This window comes from Mustela putorius, unplaced genomic scaffold (assembly GCF_011764305.1).
Source record: "Mustela putorius furo isolate JIRA1106 unplaced genomic scaffold, ASM1176430v1.1 tig00003962_pilon_pilon_pilon, whole genome shotgun sequence".
NCBI classification, from domain to species: Eukaryota; Metazoa; Chordata; class Mammalia; order Carnivora; family Mustelidae; genus Mustela; species Mustela putorius.
Window position 1 is genome coordinate 4,599,304 of NW_025422106.1, and position 19,598 is coordinate 4,618,901.

General features: G+C 53.1%; 1 protein-coding gene across 6 annotated transcripts in view; it reads left to right on the plus strand.

Moving 5' to 3' along the window:
* ABCC3 (ATP binding cassette subfamily C member 3) overlaps positions 1-19,598 on the plus strand; it is a 48,366-nt gene that overhangs the window by 26,719 nt on the left and 2,049 nt on the right. For 4 of the 6 annotated variants that reach the window (XM_045070332.1, XM_045070330.1, XM_045070334.1 and 1 more), the window contains 14 exons: positions 2,305-2,472; positions 2,780-2,972; positions 3,976-4,090; positions 4,266-4,413; positions 4,513-4,720; positions 5,004-5,314; positions 6,589-6,788; positions 6,951-7,077; positions 8,388-8,489; positions 11,273-11,419; positions 11,533-11,691; positions 12,299-12,465; positions 15,531-15,725; positions 18,182-18,788. In XM_045070332.1, the coding sequence (XP_044926267.1) occupies positions 2,305-2,472; positions 2,780-2,972; positions 3,976-4,090; positions 4,266-4,413; positions 4,513-4,720; positions 5,004-5,314; positions 6,589-6,788; positions 6,951-7,077; positions 8,388-8,489; positions 11,273-11,419; positions 11,533-11,691; positions 12,299-12,465; positions 15,531-15,725; positions 18,182-18,290 (2,349 nt within the window). In that variant the 3' untranslated portion in view covers positions 18,291-18,788. Of the gene's footprint in view, positions 1-2,304; positions 2,473-2,779; positions 2,973-3,975; positions 4,091-4,265; positions 4,414-4,512; positions 4,721-5,003; positions 5,315-6,588; positions 6,789-6,950; positions 7,078-8,387; positions 8,490-11,272; positions 11,420-11,532; positions 11,692-11,816; positions 12,258-12,298; positions 12,466-15,530; positions 15,726-18,181; positions 18,789-19,598 lie in introns of those variants that run through there. The other 2 variants (XM_045070331.1, XM_013062561.2) reach the window with 2 other exon arrangements.

Genomic DNA, 19,598 nt, shown 5'->3' on the forward strand with positions numbered 1-19,598 from the left:
CCTATTTGCTCATTTTTTAATGTTTGTTTTTTTGTTGTTGATTTATAGGCGTTCCTTATATATCCCAGATATTAACCCTTATCAAATATACAAGTTGTAAATATTTGCTCCTATTCTGAAGGTTGCCTTTTCACCCTGTTGATAGTGTCCTTTGATGCACAAAAGTTTTCAACTTTGGGGCACCTGGCTGGCTCAGTCAGAAGAGCATGTGACACTTGATCTTGGGGTTTTGAGTTCAAACCCCGTATTGGGTGTAGAGATTGCTTAAAAATAAAATCTTTATTTTTTAAAGGTCTTTTTTTTTAAATTGATTTGACAGAGACATCAAGAGTGGGAACACAAGCATGGGGAGTGGGAGAGGGAGAAGAAGGCTTCCTGTAGAACAGGGAGCCCAACATGGGGTTCGATCCCAGAATCCTGGGATCATGACTGGAGCCAAAGGCAGACACTTAATGATTGGGCCACCCAGGCACCCCAAAAATAAAATCTTAAACAAAAAACACTTTCAATTTTGATGTAATCCAGTATATCTTTTTCTTTTTACTTTTGTTGCCTGTGCATTTAATATCATATCTGAAAAATCATTGTCAAATCTGATGAACAGTTTCCCCCGGTGTTTTCTTCTAAGAGTTTTATAGTTTTAGCTCTTTGGGGTGTTTGGTTGTTGTTTTTTTTTAAGATTTTTATTTATATATTTGATAGACAGAGATCACAAGTAGGCAGAGAGGCAGGCAGAGAGAGAGAGAGGAGGAAGCAGACTCTCACTGAGCAGAGAGCCCAATGCGGGGCTCGATCCCAGGACCCTGAGATCATAACCTGTGCTGAAAGCAGAGGCTTAATTAACCCTCTGAGCCATCCAGGCACCCCCTGTTTGGTTTTTTTAATACTAATGACTTTGGTGGGCACCTGAATGGCTCAGTGGTTTAAAGCCACTGCCTTTGGCTCAGGTCATGATCTGATCGACCTGATGCATCGACCCCCCATCGGGCTCTCTGCTCAGCAGAGAGCGTGCTTCCCCTTCTCTCTCTCTTTGCCTACCTCTCTGCCTACTTGTGATCTCTGTCTGTCAAATAAATAAAAAATCTTTAAAAATTTTTGTAAAAAAAATACTAATGACTTTGGTGCATATCCCTTCAAGACAGGCATTCTCTAGTGTGACTATAGTCAAATTATCAAAATCAGGAAATTTAACATCGATACAAGATTATTTACTTCACTGTTTGTATTCACATGTCATCGTTTGTTCCAGTAAATGTCTTTTTTTCGTTATTTTCTTTCCTGGGCGAGGATCCAATCCAGGATCATGAGTTGCAGTTACTTGTCACAGTTCTTTATTTTCTGTCAATCTGGATAATTCCTCAGTCTTTGTCTTCCAAGACCTTGACACTTTGGAAAAGTACAGGCCAGCTATTTTATAGAATATCTCTCAATTTGAACACAGTTCAGTGCTCAGCACATAGTAGGCACTGAAGACTGGTTGGTTGAATGAAGACACACTCACATGCCTCAGTCACTACAGCTGCACACCCACCTCCTGCTTCTCCCCAACAGCTCCTCTCCCATCCCACACTTGCTACCCCACCCACCTCACGCTAGGCTCAGTTGCTCAGGGTACCTGAAAAAGCTGGGCCCTATTCCAGAGGGAATGAGGAAAGCTGGAGGTAGGAAAGCAGGCTTGATCTCTGGGGTCTGCTTTCTGGGCCCAGCCCTGCTGCGAGGTGCCTCAGTTTCCCATGATGGGTTTTAGGAGAGATCTTACCTCTCCTCTAGCTCCTGAACCATCTCAGGGTCAAATTTTAGGATTGGAGCTGGCTTTCCGTTCTTGCTTCTGCCCTGAATAGTTCAGGACCTTGGACAAAGCCATCAACATCTTGGGCTCTGATTTCTTCACCTAGAAAGTGGGGCTGATGGTACCTCCCTGAAAGGACTGACGTGAAAATCAAATGGGATCCGTGTTATGAAAGTCATCTGCAAACTGGTTGGGCGATGGGAGATTAAAAGACCTATTGCGGATCCCCTGGGGATTTCCAGCCTTTCAGAATATAAAGGCAGCAGGCAGGAAAACCAGCTGGGCAGGGTAGTGGGGCAAAGGGAGCAGGTTGTCCTCACCTGCCCCTGGAGGACTTTTGAGAGCCACCATCTCTTCCTCTGTGGCCTCAGACCTTTCCAGGGACAAGACCAGGCATATCAAATGCGAATTTTGAGGTCGGCCTTGTTGAAGGACGGTGACAAGGCCCTTGTCTCCTTCCACCTGTCTGACTCCCTTCTATCCAATACACACCTCCCACCTCTCTCCCCATCCAGGGCATTAACCTGTCTGGGGGCCAGCGACAGCGGGTCAGTCTGGCCCGAGCTGTTTACAGTGAAGCTGATCTTTTCTTGCTGGATGACCCACTGTCAGCCGTGGACTCTCATGTGGCCAAGCATATCTTTGACCAAGTCATCGGGCCAGAAGGTGTGCTGGCAGGCAAGGTGAGGCCTCCGGGAGGTTGTGGGGGGTCCCTAAGGTGAGATCTAGGACCCTAGGAGAGAGCTGGTGGGAGACCCCAGGGTTTGGAGGAAACCTGGAAGAACAGGAGGCTTGAGAAGCAGGAATGTTGGTTGGGTGGCGGGGGACCCACCCTGGAGGCACTGACCCCATGCCATGGGGCTAGTCACTGATGTACTTGTCTTTGCTCCCTGGCATATGGGCACCTCACACCCTCTCCATGGCCCTGTACCTGTGCCAGGGGTGTGTGCTAAGGATGGTGGAAATGGTAGCCTGCTGTCCTCTCCCCAGACACGGGTGCTGGTGACACACAGCATCAGCTTCCTGCCCCAGATGGACATCATCATAGTGCTGGCTGAAGGGCAGGTGTCCGAGGTGGGCTCCTACCCAGACCTGCTGGGACGCAATGGCTCCTTTGCCAACTTTCTCTGCAACTACGCGCCCGAGGAGGACAAAGAGAGCCTGAAGGAGGACAGCAGGCCTGGTATCCGCCATCCCTGACCCTCCGCGTTCGGTGCCCTCCCACCATCTCCCCTGTCTTGGGGATCTCTGAGTGTCTCTGGATGGGCCCGGTGTTCTACAAGGGAGGTTCGAGGAACTTGGGCCATCTGTGTGAGAGTCCAACATCGCCAAGTGCCTCCCCCTCCTTTCCCCTAACAGTGTGACCTTATGGGCAGCTCAGGCCTCGGGGCCCCACACTTCCTGTGTGTCCAAAGGGCATAAGGGCCCAGGCCCAGTCTGTAGGCAAGACTGTTTCACAGATAAGTCATTCGGTAAATGGACAAGTGGTTGGAAGGGTCATTTCTTTATCAACAAAGATTGAGTAATTACTATGTCCTAGCACTACTCTCAGCACTGAGAGATGGCAGCGAACAAATGGAAAATTCTGTGTCCTCATGGAGTGCTTTGAAGTCTCTGGACCCCTAAGACCCCCTCCCCCCCTACTTTTTGTCCAGTCCTGACTCTTCAACCTCCCAGACCTCTTCCTGAGTCTGCTTGCCTACTGCTGCATAGATGGCTGTCATGTGTTGAACATGTGCCAAGGGCTGCGCCCCTTGCTAAGCATTTGACACACATTCTTTCCTTTAATCCTCACAATGACAATGACACCATGAAGCGGGTACTATTATTATCCCCATTTTACATGCCCGCCTAAAGTCATGCAGGGAGAAAGTGGCATTTGAGCTCAGCCAGTGTGCCCCTAGAGCCCAAGCTCCTGACCCTTATATTTGAGACCTTCTCCACAGTCCCCGATGGGAAGTTTTTCTCCTTGTCTAACCTAAGTCTTTCTTGCTGCCTCTTTTTTTCTTTCCCCAGCTCAAAACTGGTCATTTATTTTTGTCCTTGTCCTTGCTGTTCTTTCATGCCTCTTGTGTTCTCTCCTGCGTGTCCACTGGGGCGTCTTCTCTGGCCTGGGGACTGGAGAACACTGGCGGCTTGCAGGGCGAGCTAGCCTGGCGCTTCTCCTTTCCCCCAACCTGCTGCAGCCTTGGAGAGCACAGAGGATGAGGAACTGCTGCTGATTGAAGACACGCTGAGCAATCACACAGACCTGACAGACAACGAGCCGGTCCTGTATGAGGTCCAGAAGCAGTTTATGAGGTGAGCCCCCGAGAGCTCCCGGTGCCATCCCTAAGCCCCACCAGGTGGGACATGGGTGGGCAATCTCCCTGCCGCTCAGAGCCTGGGCCTCCAGCTACAGCCTGAACCCCCTGGGGCTCTGGCCTGTGGGTGTGTTAGAGACCACCTCCCTGGGCCTGACCAGCTGCCTCCACAGACAGCTGAGTGTCATGTCCTCGGAAGGCGAGGGCCAGGGCCGGCCTGTGCCCCGGAGACGCCTGGGTTCAGCAGAGAAGGCACTGCAGGCAGCAGAGGCAAAGGCGAGGGGGGCGCTGATCCAGGAGGAGAAGACGGCAATGGGCACTGTGAGTAGGATGGACAAGGGAGGCTGGAGAGGGTGAGCAGGCCCCCAGCCATCCCGGGGCTCACGAGAGTCCTCTGCCCTTGACTGCCGTGCCATGCAGGTGAAGCTGAGTGTGTTCTGGGATTATGCCAAGGCCATGGGGCTCTATACCACAGTGGCTATCTGTGTCCTATACCTGTGTCAAACTGCGGCTGCCATTGGGGCCAACGTATGGCTCAGCGCCTGGACCAATGAGGCTATGGTGGACAGCCGACAGAATAACACCTCCATGAGGCTGGGTGTCTATGCTGCCTTGGGAGTTCTGCAAGGTGAGAGGCAGAGATGTCTGGAAGTTATTTTCCTCACATCTGGGCCGCCAGATCCCCCAAACCCTGCCCTTGCCTCTTTCTCAATCATCATGGCCATTGCCCTGCCCTAGCGCCTCCCTAGCAGCCCATCTGCCTCTGGGCATCTTGAGCTTAACCCGGCGGTGGCACTGCCTCTCTGAGCCTGCTGGCCACGGCAGCCATCCCGTATCTCCTTACCTGCCCACCCCACGCCCTACATGCCCCACACCAGCCCCAGTGAACACTCCTCCGCCTCCTCCAACAGGAATCCTGGTGATGCTGGCAGCCGTCACGCTGACGGTGGGCAGCGTCCACGCTGCACGCTCGCTTCACCAGGCGCTGCTGCATAACAAGATGCGCTCACCACAGTCCTTCTTCGACACGACACCCTCCGGCCGTATCCTAAACCGCTTCTCCAAAGATATCTACGTCATCGATGAGGTTCTGGCCCCCACTATCCTCATGCTGCTGAATTCCTTCTACAACTCCCTCGCCACCCTCGTGGTCATCGTGGCCAGCACGCCGCTCTTCACCGTGGTCACCCTGCCCCTGGGGATCTTCTATGTCTTGATGCAGGTCCGCAGCCAGTGGGTGGGCGAGGTGCTGGTATGGGCCGGGCTCCGTGTGGGCCGGGCTCCGTGTGGGCCGGGCTCCGTGTGGGCGGGACTCCCCGTATGGGCGGGGCTCCCTGTAGACGAGGCGCTAAAGCCGGCTGGGCTCTCCGGTTCACTAACAGTCAACCTGGGTTGGGACTTAGGGAGGTCAGACTGCGGGTCGGTTAGGGACAGTAGATACTTCACGTCTTTGAAACTCATTTTCCTCACTTGTAAAGCAGCATCATAGAACCTACTTCGTAGGGTTGTTGCTAGGATAAAATAAAATCCTTGTAAATTGTGGCTAACCCTGGAACTCCTTCTTGCTGCCTATTTTTTTTTTAAGATTTTTATCTATTTATTTATTTGACAGAAAGATAGAGCCAGAGAGCACAAGCGGGGGTAATGGCAGAGGGAGAGGGAGAAGCAGGCTTCCTGCTGAGCAGGGAGCCTGATGCAGGGATTGATTCCAGGCCCCTGGGATCATGACCTGAGCCGAAGGCAGACACGTAACCGACTGAGCCACCCCGGGATCCCTTGCTGCCTATTTTTAACTAAAATGCTGTTAACAGTGTGAGACGCATTATCCTTCCCCTCCTTTATACATATCTAAACATATATGTGCATTTATGTTTTTAACATAGATGACTTGGTAACGTTCAGATACAGGTCAGAGGCTCAGCGGGGCATCTGCCATTCCCCCTGCTTGTGTAGCTGAGCCCCTGTACTGCCATGAGTTTAATCAGTTGCTAAAGGTAACCCACGAGGTGGCTGGAAACTCAGGTGATGTGGGCTGTGCTCTGTGCAGGGACAGGGGGCTCTCAGATACCCGTCCTTTTAGGCCCTGGCCATGTTGGGGCCCACAGGCTAGAGGATGGAAGCTGGAGACAGAAATGTGTTTTTGTAGGGCTGAAGTTCAAAAAAAACAGAGTGAGGTGGGGAGAGGCTCTCTAAGAAAAAGAATACAAAATTATCTTATTTTTGCAAAGTTTGTGATATTCTGACTATGTAGGCACATCGCTGGGGCACATCAGAGGAGACAGACATAGTCACTGATGGAGGAGGCCAAGCGAAGTGGGTCCTGTAATCAAGGCCCCTACACGGGGTGAGGGGGTCAGGAGCTGAGAGGGAATCAGGAAGGGCTTCATGGAGGAAGCAGCCTGGAAGACCCAGCAGGAGGGGACCAGGGGGAAAGGGAGGACTGAGTCAGGGGGTCTCACGGAGCTGACCTCAAGCTCTTTCTCCAACCTCTGCCAGCGCTTTTATGTGGCGACGTCACGGCAGCTGAAGAGGCTGGAGTCCATCAGCCGCTCGCCCATTTACTCCCACTTTTCGGAGACAGTGACGGGCTCCAGCGTCATCCGGGCCTACGGCCGCAGCCAAGACTTCCAGGCTATCAGTGACGCTAAAGTGGATGCCAACCAGAGGAGCTGCTATGCCCACATTGCCTCCAACAGGTCAGAAGCCTCCTCCCTCAGCCCCTGCCCCTCTGGGAGTCCCCACCAGGATCTCCTGCAGGAGAGACCTTGAAGTTCTGGGTCCCACTTCCGCCTTCCCCCATACAGGAAATTACCTCCTTCCTCCACCTGCCCCACCTCCTGCTCGTCTTGTCCCCACAGGTGGCTGGGAGTCCAAGTGGAGTTCGTGGGCAACTGTGTTGTGTTCTTTGCTGCACTCTTTGCTGTGATCGGCAGAAACAGCCTGAGTCCGGGGCTGGTGGGCCTATCCGTGTCCTACGCCCTACAGGTATGCAGGGGTCAGGGCCCCAGGGCAAGGCCACACTGAGGCAGAGGCCACCCAGGGGTCACAAGCATCTCCTGGGCCTTTGCTCTGCCCAGTATGGGGACCAGCCACAGGTTCTGCTCCCCAGGATTGTGAGCTCAGTGGAGCACAGAGAAGACAGTCCCCGCAACAGGGGACTGTAACGCAGGGTGAATAGGTCTTTGTGGAGGAAGGACCCAAACATGGTGAGAACCCGGAAGACAGTCTCTACCTTGGGTTTTGGTGCTGGAGAAATTATCTTAGAGCTTGGCCCCAAAAGACAAATAGAACTTGTCCTGCCTGTGTGCAGGATTGGGAGGGTCAGTTCTACCAGTGGTTCTAGGCCAGGGATATGTAGGGGCAGAGTACACCCAATTTCCCAGGCCTTCGGAGAAAGTACACAGAGAAGCCAGGGCTGGAGGGCGGGCTGTCACCCCAATATCAGCCTGTATTGTCAGAATCTTAAATAACTACACATGGCATTTTTGTGACTCAGATCGCATTTTCAAGGCCACAGAGAGCTCAAGCCTTGAATGCTTTGGAACAAAAGACAATCTAGACAAATGAGTCTTCTCAGACTTTCCCGTGCTGTTGAGTCAGCTGGAGATCTTGTGAAAATGTGGTTTCTGATATGGCAGGGCTAGGATGGGTCACAGAGTTCTGCATGTCTACCAAGACCCCTTGGGACACAGTGTGATCTGGGGACGGGTTATATCAACATCACCTGGAAGTTTGTTAAAAGTGCAGAATCTCCAGGATACCTGGGTGGCTCAGTTGGTTAAGCGTCTGCCTTCAGCTCAGGTCATGATCCCAGGGTCCTGGAATCAAGCCCCACATCAGGGTCCTTGCTCAGCGGAGAGCCTGCTTCTCCTTCTGCCTGCCATTCTCCCTGCTTATGCTCTCTCTCTCTTTCTGTCTCTCTGACAAATAAAATCTTTTTAAAATGCTGCAGAATCAAAAAAATAAAAATTAAAAAATTAAATGATGCCGAATCTCAAGTCCCACTGCAGACCTACTGAATCAGAAGCCACATTTTAACAAGATTCCCTGGGAAGTCTTCCTTAAATATACCAACATTTGAGACACATGGGGGCTAGGGGGCCCTGGGTCAAGCCTACAAGGTCACTGCCTGAGATACAGTTGTGATTAGAGCCCCAGGTGGCCCACCTATGGGGTTGCCCAGACCTACCTACTTTGTAAAGGCAAGGAGCATCATTAGGGAGTCAGAACTCCTCCCACAGCTGTTGTGGGGAAAGGGAAGATTACCGTATCCATGACCCAGTCCCTTTGGCCAGATAACATTGACTCTGAATTGGATGATCCGAATGATGTCCGACTTGGAGGCTAACATTGTGGCCGTAGAGAGAGTCAAGGAGTACTCCAAGACGGAGACCGAGGTGGGTACTGGGATGAGCCTGGGGCAGGGTGATTCTGGAATAGCTGGGGAGGGGTGCTTGGTGACCCATCATCTCTACATTTCAAGGCCAGCTCTTCATTTGGGGGGCTCTTCATTCATTCATTCATTCATCCACTCATGGCCTATTGAGCATCAGCCAGATGTCCCAGCAAGTATGGAGAGTCCAGAGTTGAGCAAGACAGGGTCTATCCTCAAGCAGATTCTGATGTCGTTGGCAAAGTAAGACAGGGCTCTGCCCTGGAAGACAGGAGCTCTGGGGTGATGCGCCCAAAGAAAGCAGATGGGAGAATCGTTCAGCTGGAGGTGGTCAGCTGGAGGGTGAGAATTCCAGCCAGAGATCAGCCTAGTTGAAGGAGCAGGGGCAGGGTAGCATGCCCTTTGTTGCGGAAAGGGAGTGTCCCCTACTTGGGGGAGGGGGGGATGTGGACTTTTGTCCACTTACATCTTCCCATGGCCACACCCCAGACCTCTTCAAGCTCAGAAGCTGCACCATCTCTGAGATCTTAAGTCAAACTTTTAGACCACCCTTCCCAACCCTCCCAGCTCTCTTGCCCCAAATCCTCTGCTGTCTCAGAACTTTGTCCTTGTTGGGACTCCAGTCTTATGACCTACCCTTGTCCCTCTGTCCACTAACTCATCTAGCCTGGATTCCTTGCTCCATAGGTACCAGCCCATGCCTCCCTTGTCCTCCCCTCTCTCAGGGGTCCTCACCTACAAAACCCCTCCCTGGTTGAGCCCCTCTGTCTGCCTTCTACGTCTAGCACTCAACAGCTAAGATATTCCTGGAGAAAAATCACTGATTTTACTTCAAGCTTATGACCAGACACCACTGCTGCAGAGTCCCATTTTGCTTCCCCAAGAAGCCCGTGTTCCCACTTCCAGAAAGATCTGTTGTGAACCTTCTTTCCTCCATCCCCCCATCTCCTCCCCTTTGCTCAGCCATGGACCTTGTGTGACTTGCCAGTGAGAAAACAGTATGAGATACGAACTCCCTCAACCTTCCTGCCCCCAGACTTTCCATCATGCTTGTGGTCTGTTCACCTTTTCCTTCCTCTTTTAGCAGGAAGCGTCCCTCCTCCAATCAAAATCCACGCCTTCAGACTTCACCTCCCTAATTATACCTTCCTGCTCCTACAGCCTGCTCCTTGTGTTAGATGACTCCCATCCATGGGCAAACATAAGCTCTTGTAGCTTCCATCCTAGACATACAAACCAACCTCCCTTCCCCCTGTGTTTCTCTGCTCTCCTTTGTCATGAAGCTTGTTTTAAAACCCACATGCTCTCACCGCTTCCCTATCACCCTTTATCACATCTGCCTCCCACAGTCTTGTTTCTGGCCCTGTCATTCCACTGATGACCTGCCTGGTTCCAAACCCAGGGGACACATTTCTGTTCTCATCTAATTCAGCCTCTCAGCGACATTCAGACACACTGACCCCTGCCTTCTTCTTGGAAGGCTCTCCTTCCTGGCTTCTGTGACCCGGGCTCTCGCTCTGTCAGTCTCCATTGAGCCCCTGGCCTGCCTGTTCCTCCCAGTCTGGCTCCCCTCCTTCCCCCAGCCTTCCCCAGTCATCTCCTGTCACCCCCCTCATCCCCCACTGTCTGGGATCTTCAAATGCTCCCTCTTTGCATCTAGCATTCCCATTTCCCCCATCCATACCCATGATCTTGTCTCCACAGCCTGAGAAGTTCTGCCCCGAACCCTCCTGCCCGTTCTTTTGACACCATCTCGAGAGAACGGTCTATACTGGCTGTTTTGCTTTTTGACTGTTGGCAGTCTGCCTTCCCCTGTCACAAAGCAGGGCCACCTTCCCTGAACTGCACAGACTCATAGGTCCCTATACTCAGAAGGACCTTACATTGGGTTTAATGTTCTGCTGTCACCACTTGGACATTCTTCATAATTACTGAACAAGAATCCCCACTTTTCCATTTTGTACGGGGCCTCCCAAATGGTAGCTCATCATGTCTCAAAGCCACCATCATCTTATGCCCAATTTATTTTAAGAACCTCCTCACTAGCTTCCCTATTTCCCATCATCCTCTCTCCCTTCTCTTAGCAGCCCGAGGAATCCTTTAAAAACACACCAAACCATATCATTGCTCTGTGCACAGCCCTCTGAGGGCTCTGCATCTTAGAGTAAAAAACCATAGTCCTTAAAATGGCCTGCAAAGCCCTTTGTTATGGGGCCACCCACTATCTCTCTCCTACCTCCTTTGTCCCCATGCTCCAGAACACACCTGGGCGAGCATTTGCAGTTTCTGTTCCTTCTGCCTGGCATGTCGTTCCCCCCAGGCATTTACTTGGCTTGTTGCCTCACCTCCTTTCGGTCTTTATTTAAATATTGCCTTCTCCAGGAAGCCTTCACTGACCACCCTGTACTGCCACACCACCAAGCATTTCTCAGCACTTATCACTTTCCTACATTAGGTACATTTGCTTTTTTGTTGATGGTAGGCACCCTCCCCCCATACTAAATGTAAGCCTCACAAGGAGGCAAAGACTTTGTCTGGTTCACCACTGTGATCCCAGTAGCCATTCAGTAGGAAGGTTTTGGAGCTCTGCACAGAATAAAGGTAGAGAGATAAAGGATTCATTGGACTACATGGTTGGGCCCCGGGAGACACTGGGGACTCTCCCCCAGGGACCCTGATAGGGGAGGATGGAGGGGGCCTCGGGAGAGAGGTAGACTGAAGAGGGAGAGGGCCAGGCTGGGGAGAAGGGGCCACCCTAATGCAGACCCATTTTCCCCTCCCGGCCAGGCCCCCTGGGTGGTGGAGGGCAGCCGCCCTCCCGCAGGCTGGCCCCTGAAAGGCGAGGTGGAGTTCCGCAATTACTCCGTGCGCTACCGGCCTGGCCTGGAGCTGGTGCTGAAGAACCTGAGTCTGCGCGTGCGCGGTGGCGAGAAGGTGCGCAAGGGCGGGGGGTGTGCGTGGCACGTGGTCGGAACCTATGGGCGAGCAGGTGTGATGCCCCCGCAGACTCCTCCCCACCCCCTGACGGCCTCGCTCACTCCCTCCAGGTGGGGATCGTGGGCCGCACGGGGGCCGGCAAATCATCCATGACCCTGTGCCTGTTCCGCATCCTGGAGGCGGCGGAGGGTGAAATCCGCATCGACAACCTCAACGTGGCAGACATCGGCCTCCACGACCTCCGCTCTCAGCTGACCATCATTCCCCAGGTCCGAGCCTGTTATAGACCGAGGTTGACCCACAGTCCTAGGGGTGGGGGGGTGCGTGGGGGGGGACAGGCCCCACTCTGCTCTGTAGCTTGGGGTCCAAGCCTGGGACCCCTGACCTCCAGCAGGTGTGGAGCCACAGAGCGGCGCCCTGTCATGGATCCAAAAGGGTCCAGCGCGTCCTGGGCCAGTCTGCCTCTGCCCTCTAACCCTCTGGGCCGCCAGGTGAGACCAGGATCGCAGGACCCTTCAAGCACCCCACCCTCTGAGAGGCTCTGCCCTGGTCTCCCTGTTCTGCGGCTCGGAATCACATATCACTCTTTCTGGCTCTTCTGGAAGGCTTTTTTTTTTTTTCCTTCCCTGCTGACTGGGCACTTTGGAGTCAGATTAGTGGCTCCGCTTTCTTCTTTGGTGGAGGACTTCGTGATTGGCAAAGCCGAGGTTTATCACTTCCCCACAGGCATGTATCAGCCCATGGCCTCCCACCTGGTGGGCCGGGGGCAGAATGGGAGTGCTGCTACCTAATCCCCAGCTTTCTCCCTGGCCCTGGGGCCCATGGCTCCTCATGGGGCCTGAGTTGCCCTCCTCTGAGGACTTGTCCTGTTCCCAGGACCCCATCCTGTTCTCCGCATCCCTGCGTACGAACCTGGACCCCTTTGGGCATTACTCGGAGGAAGATATATGGCGAGCCTTGGAGCTGTCCCACCTACACAGCTTTGTGAGCTCCCAGCCGGCAGGCCTGGAATTCCAGTGCTCTGAGGGAGGGGAGAATCTCAGGTAATGGCTGGGATTGGGTGGGTTAGGAACAGCACCTTGAGGAGCCGGATGATCTGGCCTCAGATGACACAGAGTCCGGGCCTCCAAACTCCCATCTCAGCCTGGGTGTGCTCAGGGCACGTCGTTAAATACTGAACATACACTGTGTGCCAGGCGTGGTGCACTGTCACACTGACTTCTCGCACAAGCCCCAGATGTGGTGATGGCCCTACTTTGCAGATGAAGAAACTGAGGCAGAGCCAAAGTCACCTAGCTGGGAGAAGGCCTGCCTGGGATTTGAGCCCTCGGGGAGATTCCAAAGCCCAATTCCATCCTGTCCTGTGAGGTTGTCAGTGCTGCGCTTGGCCTGGGGTGGGGGATCAGTACTAAGCCTGTGGATCAGGTAAGAGGAAGTCTACTGGGGCGCCTGGGTGGCTCAGTGGGTTAAGCCTCTGCCTTCGGCTCAGGTCATGATCTCAGGGTCCTGGGATCGAGCCCCGCATCGGGCTCCCTGCTCAGCGGGGAGTCTGCTTCCTCCTCTCTCTCTGCCTGCCTCTCTGCCTACTGTGATCTCTCTGTCAAATAAATAAATAAAAATCTTTAATAAAAAAAAAAAAGAGGAAGTCTACTGTGCATTAGGGAGATCACAGATATTTCCCAAGATGGTACTGCAGTCTCCTCTGTAGCTTAGGACTGAGCAGAGCACTCCAGTTCATGTGCCTGGCCCAAGCCCTGCTCCAGGCCCTTCTTTGCTTTCTTATAGCCCCCATGTTATATCCCCAGCCACTCGGCTGTGCAACGGGGAGGCCCAGAAGTCACTTCTTACTAAGTCTAAGTGCTTGAGATTCTGCTACCTGTGTTAGCTGTGTGACTTGGGGCAAGTTGCTTAACCTCTCTGTTCTATCTCTGCCTTCACTTTAAAATGGGAGCAATAACAGTCCTCTACCTCTTTGCACCATGCTGCCCACTAAAAATACAACAGGAGCCACATGTGTGTAATTAAAGTTTTTTCCAGTAGCCACATTAAAAAAAAGAAAAAGAAACAGGTGAAATAAACTTGAATAGTATATTTTATTTATCCCAATATACCTGAGATAGTATTATTACTACAAGTAGTTGATACAAAAATTATTAGAGATATTTTGCAGGTTTTTTCATACTAAGCTTGAAGTCCCGTGTGTATTTTCACATTTACGGTACTTCCTGATTTAGACTAGCCATATTTCAAGTGTTTAGTAGCCACATGTGGCCAGTGGCTAGCATTTGGACAGGACAGTCTTTAGGTCATTGTGATGAAATAGAGAGCGCTTGGCCTGGACGGGATCCTGCAGTATTTAGCTATTCTTATTCATATTTGTATTATTCTGCCCGGTCCACACCCATGGACTCTCTCCAGACCTCAGAAACAAAAACAAAACCTTTACATTGGCTCAGCACTTTATAGTGTTCAAAGCACTTTGGTATCCACGATCTTGTTTAATCTTTGCTGCAGTCCTGTGGGCCAGAAATGAGGCTCCAAAATATAAAAGTATTGTCCAAAGCTGCTCAGCTGGCGGAGGGAGGGGCAGGGGCTCAGGGGAGCAGGGGGTTTTGCCCTAAATCCTTCATCGCTGCATCACAGACTTGGGTGGGAGGCCCGCCAAACTGCCACCATCCCCCACTACCTTAGGCAGTCCTGTGTATGCCCTTCAACTGGATTTCCCTTCCACAGCTGAGTTGGGGTGGCTGGTGGACATGCACAAGCTTCCAGACCCTGCACTCCACAGCGGGTTTTGCTCCATTTTCCTACCCCTGCTTGCTAGCCACACTTCTCGGAGAACATTTCCTCCATTGCCATAGAGGCCAGGGTCTGAGCTGGGTCGGCTCCCCTCCTCCCTCCCTGAGCTTGGAGCCACTTTAATAATTTTTTTTAAGACTTTATTTATTTATTTAACAGAGAGAGACACAGTGACAGAGGGAACACAAGCAGGGGGAGTGGGAGAGGGAGAAGCAGGCTCCCTGCTCAGCAGGGAGTCTAATGTGGGGCTCAATCCCAGGACCCCAGGATCATGACCTGAGCCGAAGGTAGATGCTTAATAACTGAGCCACCCAGGCACCCCTTGGAGCCACTTTAATAAGCATAACCTGCATCCTATGCCAGTCCTACCATAAATCAGCCCTGAGTTCTAGCTAGAGGCTCCCTCCGCTGCCAGAACCTTCATTAGCTGCGGGAATGGGCCAGGGAGAGAGCCTGGCCTTCACTTGTGCTGTGGTGACTCACCCCTTTGGGAAAGGCTGCGGTATTTGTCCTTGGGTGTGGGGGCATAGCCGCCTCTGTGGTTGGGAACACAGCCTTGCTTGTTCGCTGGCTCTGGCTTCCAAGGCAAAAGGTGGAAGGTATGCATCCCTCCCCTCCTCCATCTCCCCAGTGACCAGACCCAGGAGTCCCCATGTCCTCCCCTGCACCTTCCTGTTCCCACAACAGAGCCCTGGCCTGCATTCCCCCATGGGGCTGGGAGATGAAGGTCTGAATTTTGTGACATTAAGCTCAGCAAGATAGCATGATGTGTACATATCCAGGAAGTGCCATTTCAGTGTATTCTGTCTAGAGTGTGAATGACTGATAGAGTTAAAAAGCAAAGAAAGATCTTGGAACTAGCTGAGGAGCAAGGACACGGGAGAAAGGCACAGAGAGAGGAGGCCGAGGGTTCCAGAGACAGACTGGACTTCACAACATTGTCGAGCACTGGCTCTACCCCAGACCCCTCATCATCCTTGTGGGGTCCAGACCCCGATGACACCATGTTCCAGGAGGACTGGGCTGAGGCAGGAATGGGAGAGCTTAGACAGAAAGCAGGTCCTGGGCCATTGGGAAGGAAAGGCAGGGCTTCCCAAGTTATGGGTAAGGGGTGGGACAGAGTGGAGTCATCGGCACTTGGGGGCCCAGGGACGTTTTCTGAGACAGGACACTTTCAGTTCCCCAGCGTGCAAGGAAGGGGCACACTGGGGCTCCCTAGGCATTCCAAATTGTTCAGGGATCGAGGCCTGGGTGGGGTGGAGGCAGGTGGGGGCGTCGGGCTCAAGACCCCTGCCTTCTCTGTTGCTAGTGTGGGCCAGCGCCAGCTTGTGTGCCTGGCCCGAGCCCTGCTCCGCAAGAGCCGAATCCTGGTCTTAGACGAGGCCACGGCAGCCATCGACCTAGAGACGGACGACTTCATCCAGGCCATCATCCGCACCCAGTTTGAGAGCTGCACGGTGCTGACCATCGCCCACCGGCTCAACACCATCATGGACTACACCAGGTGGGACACCAGAACCCAGCCGGAGGGGAGTCTGGTGGAGTCATGTGTCCACTGGGAAAGCAGATAAAGGTGGTCTGGACACAGGAGAGCTCATGGGATTGTCTAGGGCCCGGGAGTGGGGGAAAGGCAGGGCTTCCCAAGTTATGGGTAAGGGGTGGGACAGAGTGGAGTCATCGGCACTTGGGGGCCCAGGGACGTTTTCTGAGACAGGACACTTTCAGTTTCCCAGCGTGCAAGGAAGGGGCACACTGGGGCTCCCTAGGCATTCCAAATTGTACCCAGGCCACCTCCCTCCAGCCTTCTGTGAATGCCGTGAGGCGGGGCTGGCTCCTTCCTGACCGCACTCTCACTCCCTGGGCCCCAGGGTTTAGGGCCCACACCCCTCGTTCGTACCTCACTCCCGCAATCTGAGTGGGGGATAGAGATGAGGAAGCCACTGAAAGAAGTTCACGATGCTCAGGTCCCTGCCTTGGGGGGCTGGACCTGACAGCACGGTGAGAGGCAAACGCACTGTGGTGAGAGCTCGGGGAGGGGGCGGGGGAGGCTGAGTTCCAGCCCCTGCAGCTGCTGGGCCCCTGTGACCTTGGCCAAGGGGCCAAACCAATCTCTCTCTCTCTCTCTATCTCGGGGTTGTTGTAGGGAGTTAATGAACCCCTTTCCCCCTTTCTTTAACCCTCCCTGGCACCAGGGCATCTAAGGATTAGGAACGGGTTCTTGCCCTCTAGATCTTACGCCTTCCCTGGAGAGGCAGCCGCTCAGCCAAAAGGAAAACCTGGGAAAGGAAAATCTATTCCCTCATTGTGTCCAGTGCTAAGGTTCACTGTTGGAGGACAGCATGAGGGGCTGAGGGCCAGAAGTGTTAGGAAAGTGACCTGGCGCTGGCCTGGCAGACTGGCCGCCTCGGAGACGTGGGAGCTCGGGGGGGATGAAAGGGAGGAAGCTGCAGCCAGTCTGTGTTGAAGGAATGTGGGGGGAGCACAGCCACAGGCGTCCATTCACAACATAAACCCCCACAGCAGGGGGACATGGGAAGATGCCACAGACTGGACGATGGGGCAGACCTTGTCCCTGTCTCAGATGTGTCCCCACACAGCCCTCAGGGGCTTGAGAACCAAGCTGAGAATGCCCGATGCTGCCATCCGTCTGTTCCATCCCTCCCCCACTCTCATCCAGTACCCCACTGAGAGAGGAAAGGGTAGACAGGAGGTCCTAGGCCCTGGGTCCAGACAAGGGACAAGGAGGGACTGAGAGAATCTATTCATTCTGTTGGGACCGATGGAAATGAATCTGACAATCATGCTATTGAATGTATAACTAGAGCTTGGAGGAAGGAAGTAAGGGTCCGTGTGTGTAGAAGGGAGGAAGCCAGTCTGCTAGGGCAGCCAGAACACTACCTCTCGTAAGAAGAGAAAGTGTCCGCCAGGCCCTAAAGGATGAGTAAGAGTTGGGGAGTGGGTGAAATGGGGTATGGACACAAATGTCAGGCAAAGGATGCAACACATGCAAAGGCCCTGGGGTAGGAAGGCACGTGAGGCTGGAGCATACACGGTGAAGGGGGCAGTAGAACCAAACAGAGGAGGTGAGAGGGACAGGCCCCACTAGGCCCCACTTCAGGAACTGTGGTAGAGCCATCCGTCCTCACCCTAAGAACAGTGAGAAACCACTGAAGAGGGAAGGGCAGTCTGCAGGCTCTAGTTCAGGCAGTGGCCAGGCAGAGATGTGCTCAGACACATTCCTCCCAGAACAAGTTTCCAGGAGCCCTGTAGTTAAGGAAGCAGAGTATGGCCATCCCCTCCCATCGAGGGGCATCTCCCTAGGGCTCAAGAGAACCCTTTCTGCACCTGCCTCTCCCTGGGAGCCAGGCTGCTGATCCTGCCCCAGGTGCACCCTGTGGTTCCTTGGCAGGGGATTGGAATCCCAGGCCCAGGCCTGACTCTTTGTGTGTGTGTGTGTGTGTGTGTGCACGCGCGCACGCACACACGTATAGATCCACCCATCAGCAGCAACCAGATTTGCAGCCAAAGTCCCAGATTCCAGGGTCAGGCCTCAGCACAGCCTGGTCCCCTGCCGTGAGCCTTTGTGACTTGGCACAAAGCAGATGGAACTGCACAGGGGCTAGCACACAGGCCCGTGGCTCCCTGAGCATGGTCCTGCGACCCCGGTGAGGGAAGGGCTCATTAAGGAAGCTTTTCGGAGCCCCGACTAGCAGAGATGAATAGCAACCTTGTGTTTGATCCCAGAAACCACCTCATCTGCCAGGAGAGCAAAGGGAGAGGCTAAAATAACCAGCCCTGCAAACGTGCACGTGTGGCTTCGCGGCTGTTTTGGGTGGGTTGCCCAAAGCAGGAGGCTTGGCCTGTTCCTGCAGGGCCTGGGTGGTCCCCGGATGGGGTGGGGTGGATTGGACGGCCAGGCCTAGGCTGATGGAGCCCTGACCACTTCTTCTCTTTGGCTAGGGTCCTGGTCCTCGACAAAGGGACGATAGCAGAATTTGACTCTCCGGCCAACCTCATTGCAGCCAGAGGCATCTTCTATGGGATGGCCAGAGATGCTGGACTTGCTTAGAATACATTCCCGGGACCTCCTCCTGGCTATTCCTGGTTTTCCAAGTACGTCTGCAGGATGGACTCGATAGCAGAGGCTGGGGGCATCCATTGGGAGTTTTGCCCTGTTGGGTGCCTCCCAGAATAATTGTGCTTAAATGCTTTAAATGCAGAAAGCAGGGCCCTAGAGGTGACTGACATGCCTGAGGTCACAGCTGGCTGAAGGCAGAGCCCAGATGGGTGCCCCGGTCTCCTGATTCCCATCCTGGTGTTATTTCCACGCTGTGCTGTTCTCAATCATCTCATGGAATGACCTCTCTACTCTGTATGATTTTTCATATTTTCTACTCTGAAGTAGTTTGGTTGTTTTTTTTTTTTTTTTAAGTAAAGCTTTTTCCTCCTGGAACACCAGACTGCCGGGTCAGGCCGTCCTCAGGAACAGAGTCCTGTACTCTGGGGTGCTGGCCTGAATCCATTAAAACCGGGGCACTGACGAAATAAAGCTACGTGGTCAACAATACGTATGCCCCAACGCTGCCTTCCTCTGCCTGTTCACAAGGTTTGGGACTTAGGACCTTTGGGGGAGGTAGGGGGAGAGGTGGTAGAGGTAGACTTTACATATATTCACATGGCTGGAATTATCTGAAAACTTCAGACTCGAGAGCTTTTGGCTAGATATATCGTCTTCACAGCCAAAATTTATGGGGTAATTGCCAGGAATTCCTGCTCGGCTGAGTAGATACTGTAAAAAGGCAAGAATTAAAGCCCCTGAAATCTGACCCAAGGCCTCCTGGGAAGGCTGCTGTGAACACCTTCACGTTTATGTCATCCCTCAGACCTCCAAGCCTGTTCCTCTAGGGGCTGAAATGGGCATGGGGCTTCATTTCCTTGCTCCTTTAGAATGTTCCAGACAGGTCCCCATAAGCAGCGAGGCCTCCAAGCCACTCCTCTTCCTCTGTCTGGCCAAAGCTGAATATGGGAGCAAATAGCAGCCTGGGGGCCGCATCACACACACACACACCCCACCGCCCCCGCCAATCCCAGACTGGTAAATACATCTTGAGGGGGTAAATTAAATTTGGTCCGAGCAAGCCAACAGTGGACTCATTTTCTGCAGGTCAGAGTACATCTGGCATAAGGCCTTCTATTTGGAATGGATCTCTCTTCTTTGTTACCTTAGAGTTTTCTGTGACTCTCTCACTCCTTTGACCTTTCTGCTGTCTGATGGGACTGGTTGGAGGTGACGGTTTATCTTTCTTCCCTAAATGGTTTGCGGTAGGCGCAGAGATGGCTCCTTTGATCTGGTTCTCCTCTACCTTTTGGGTTGGCC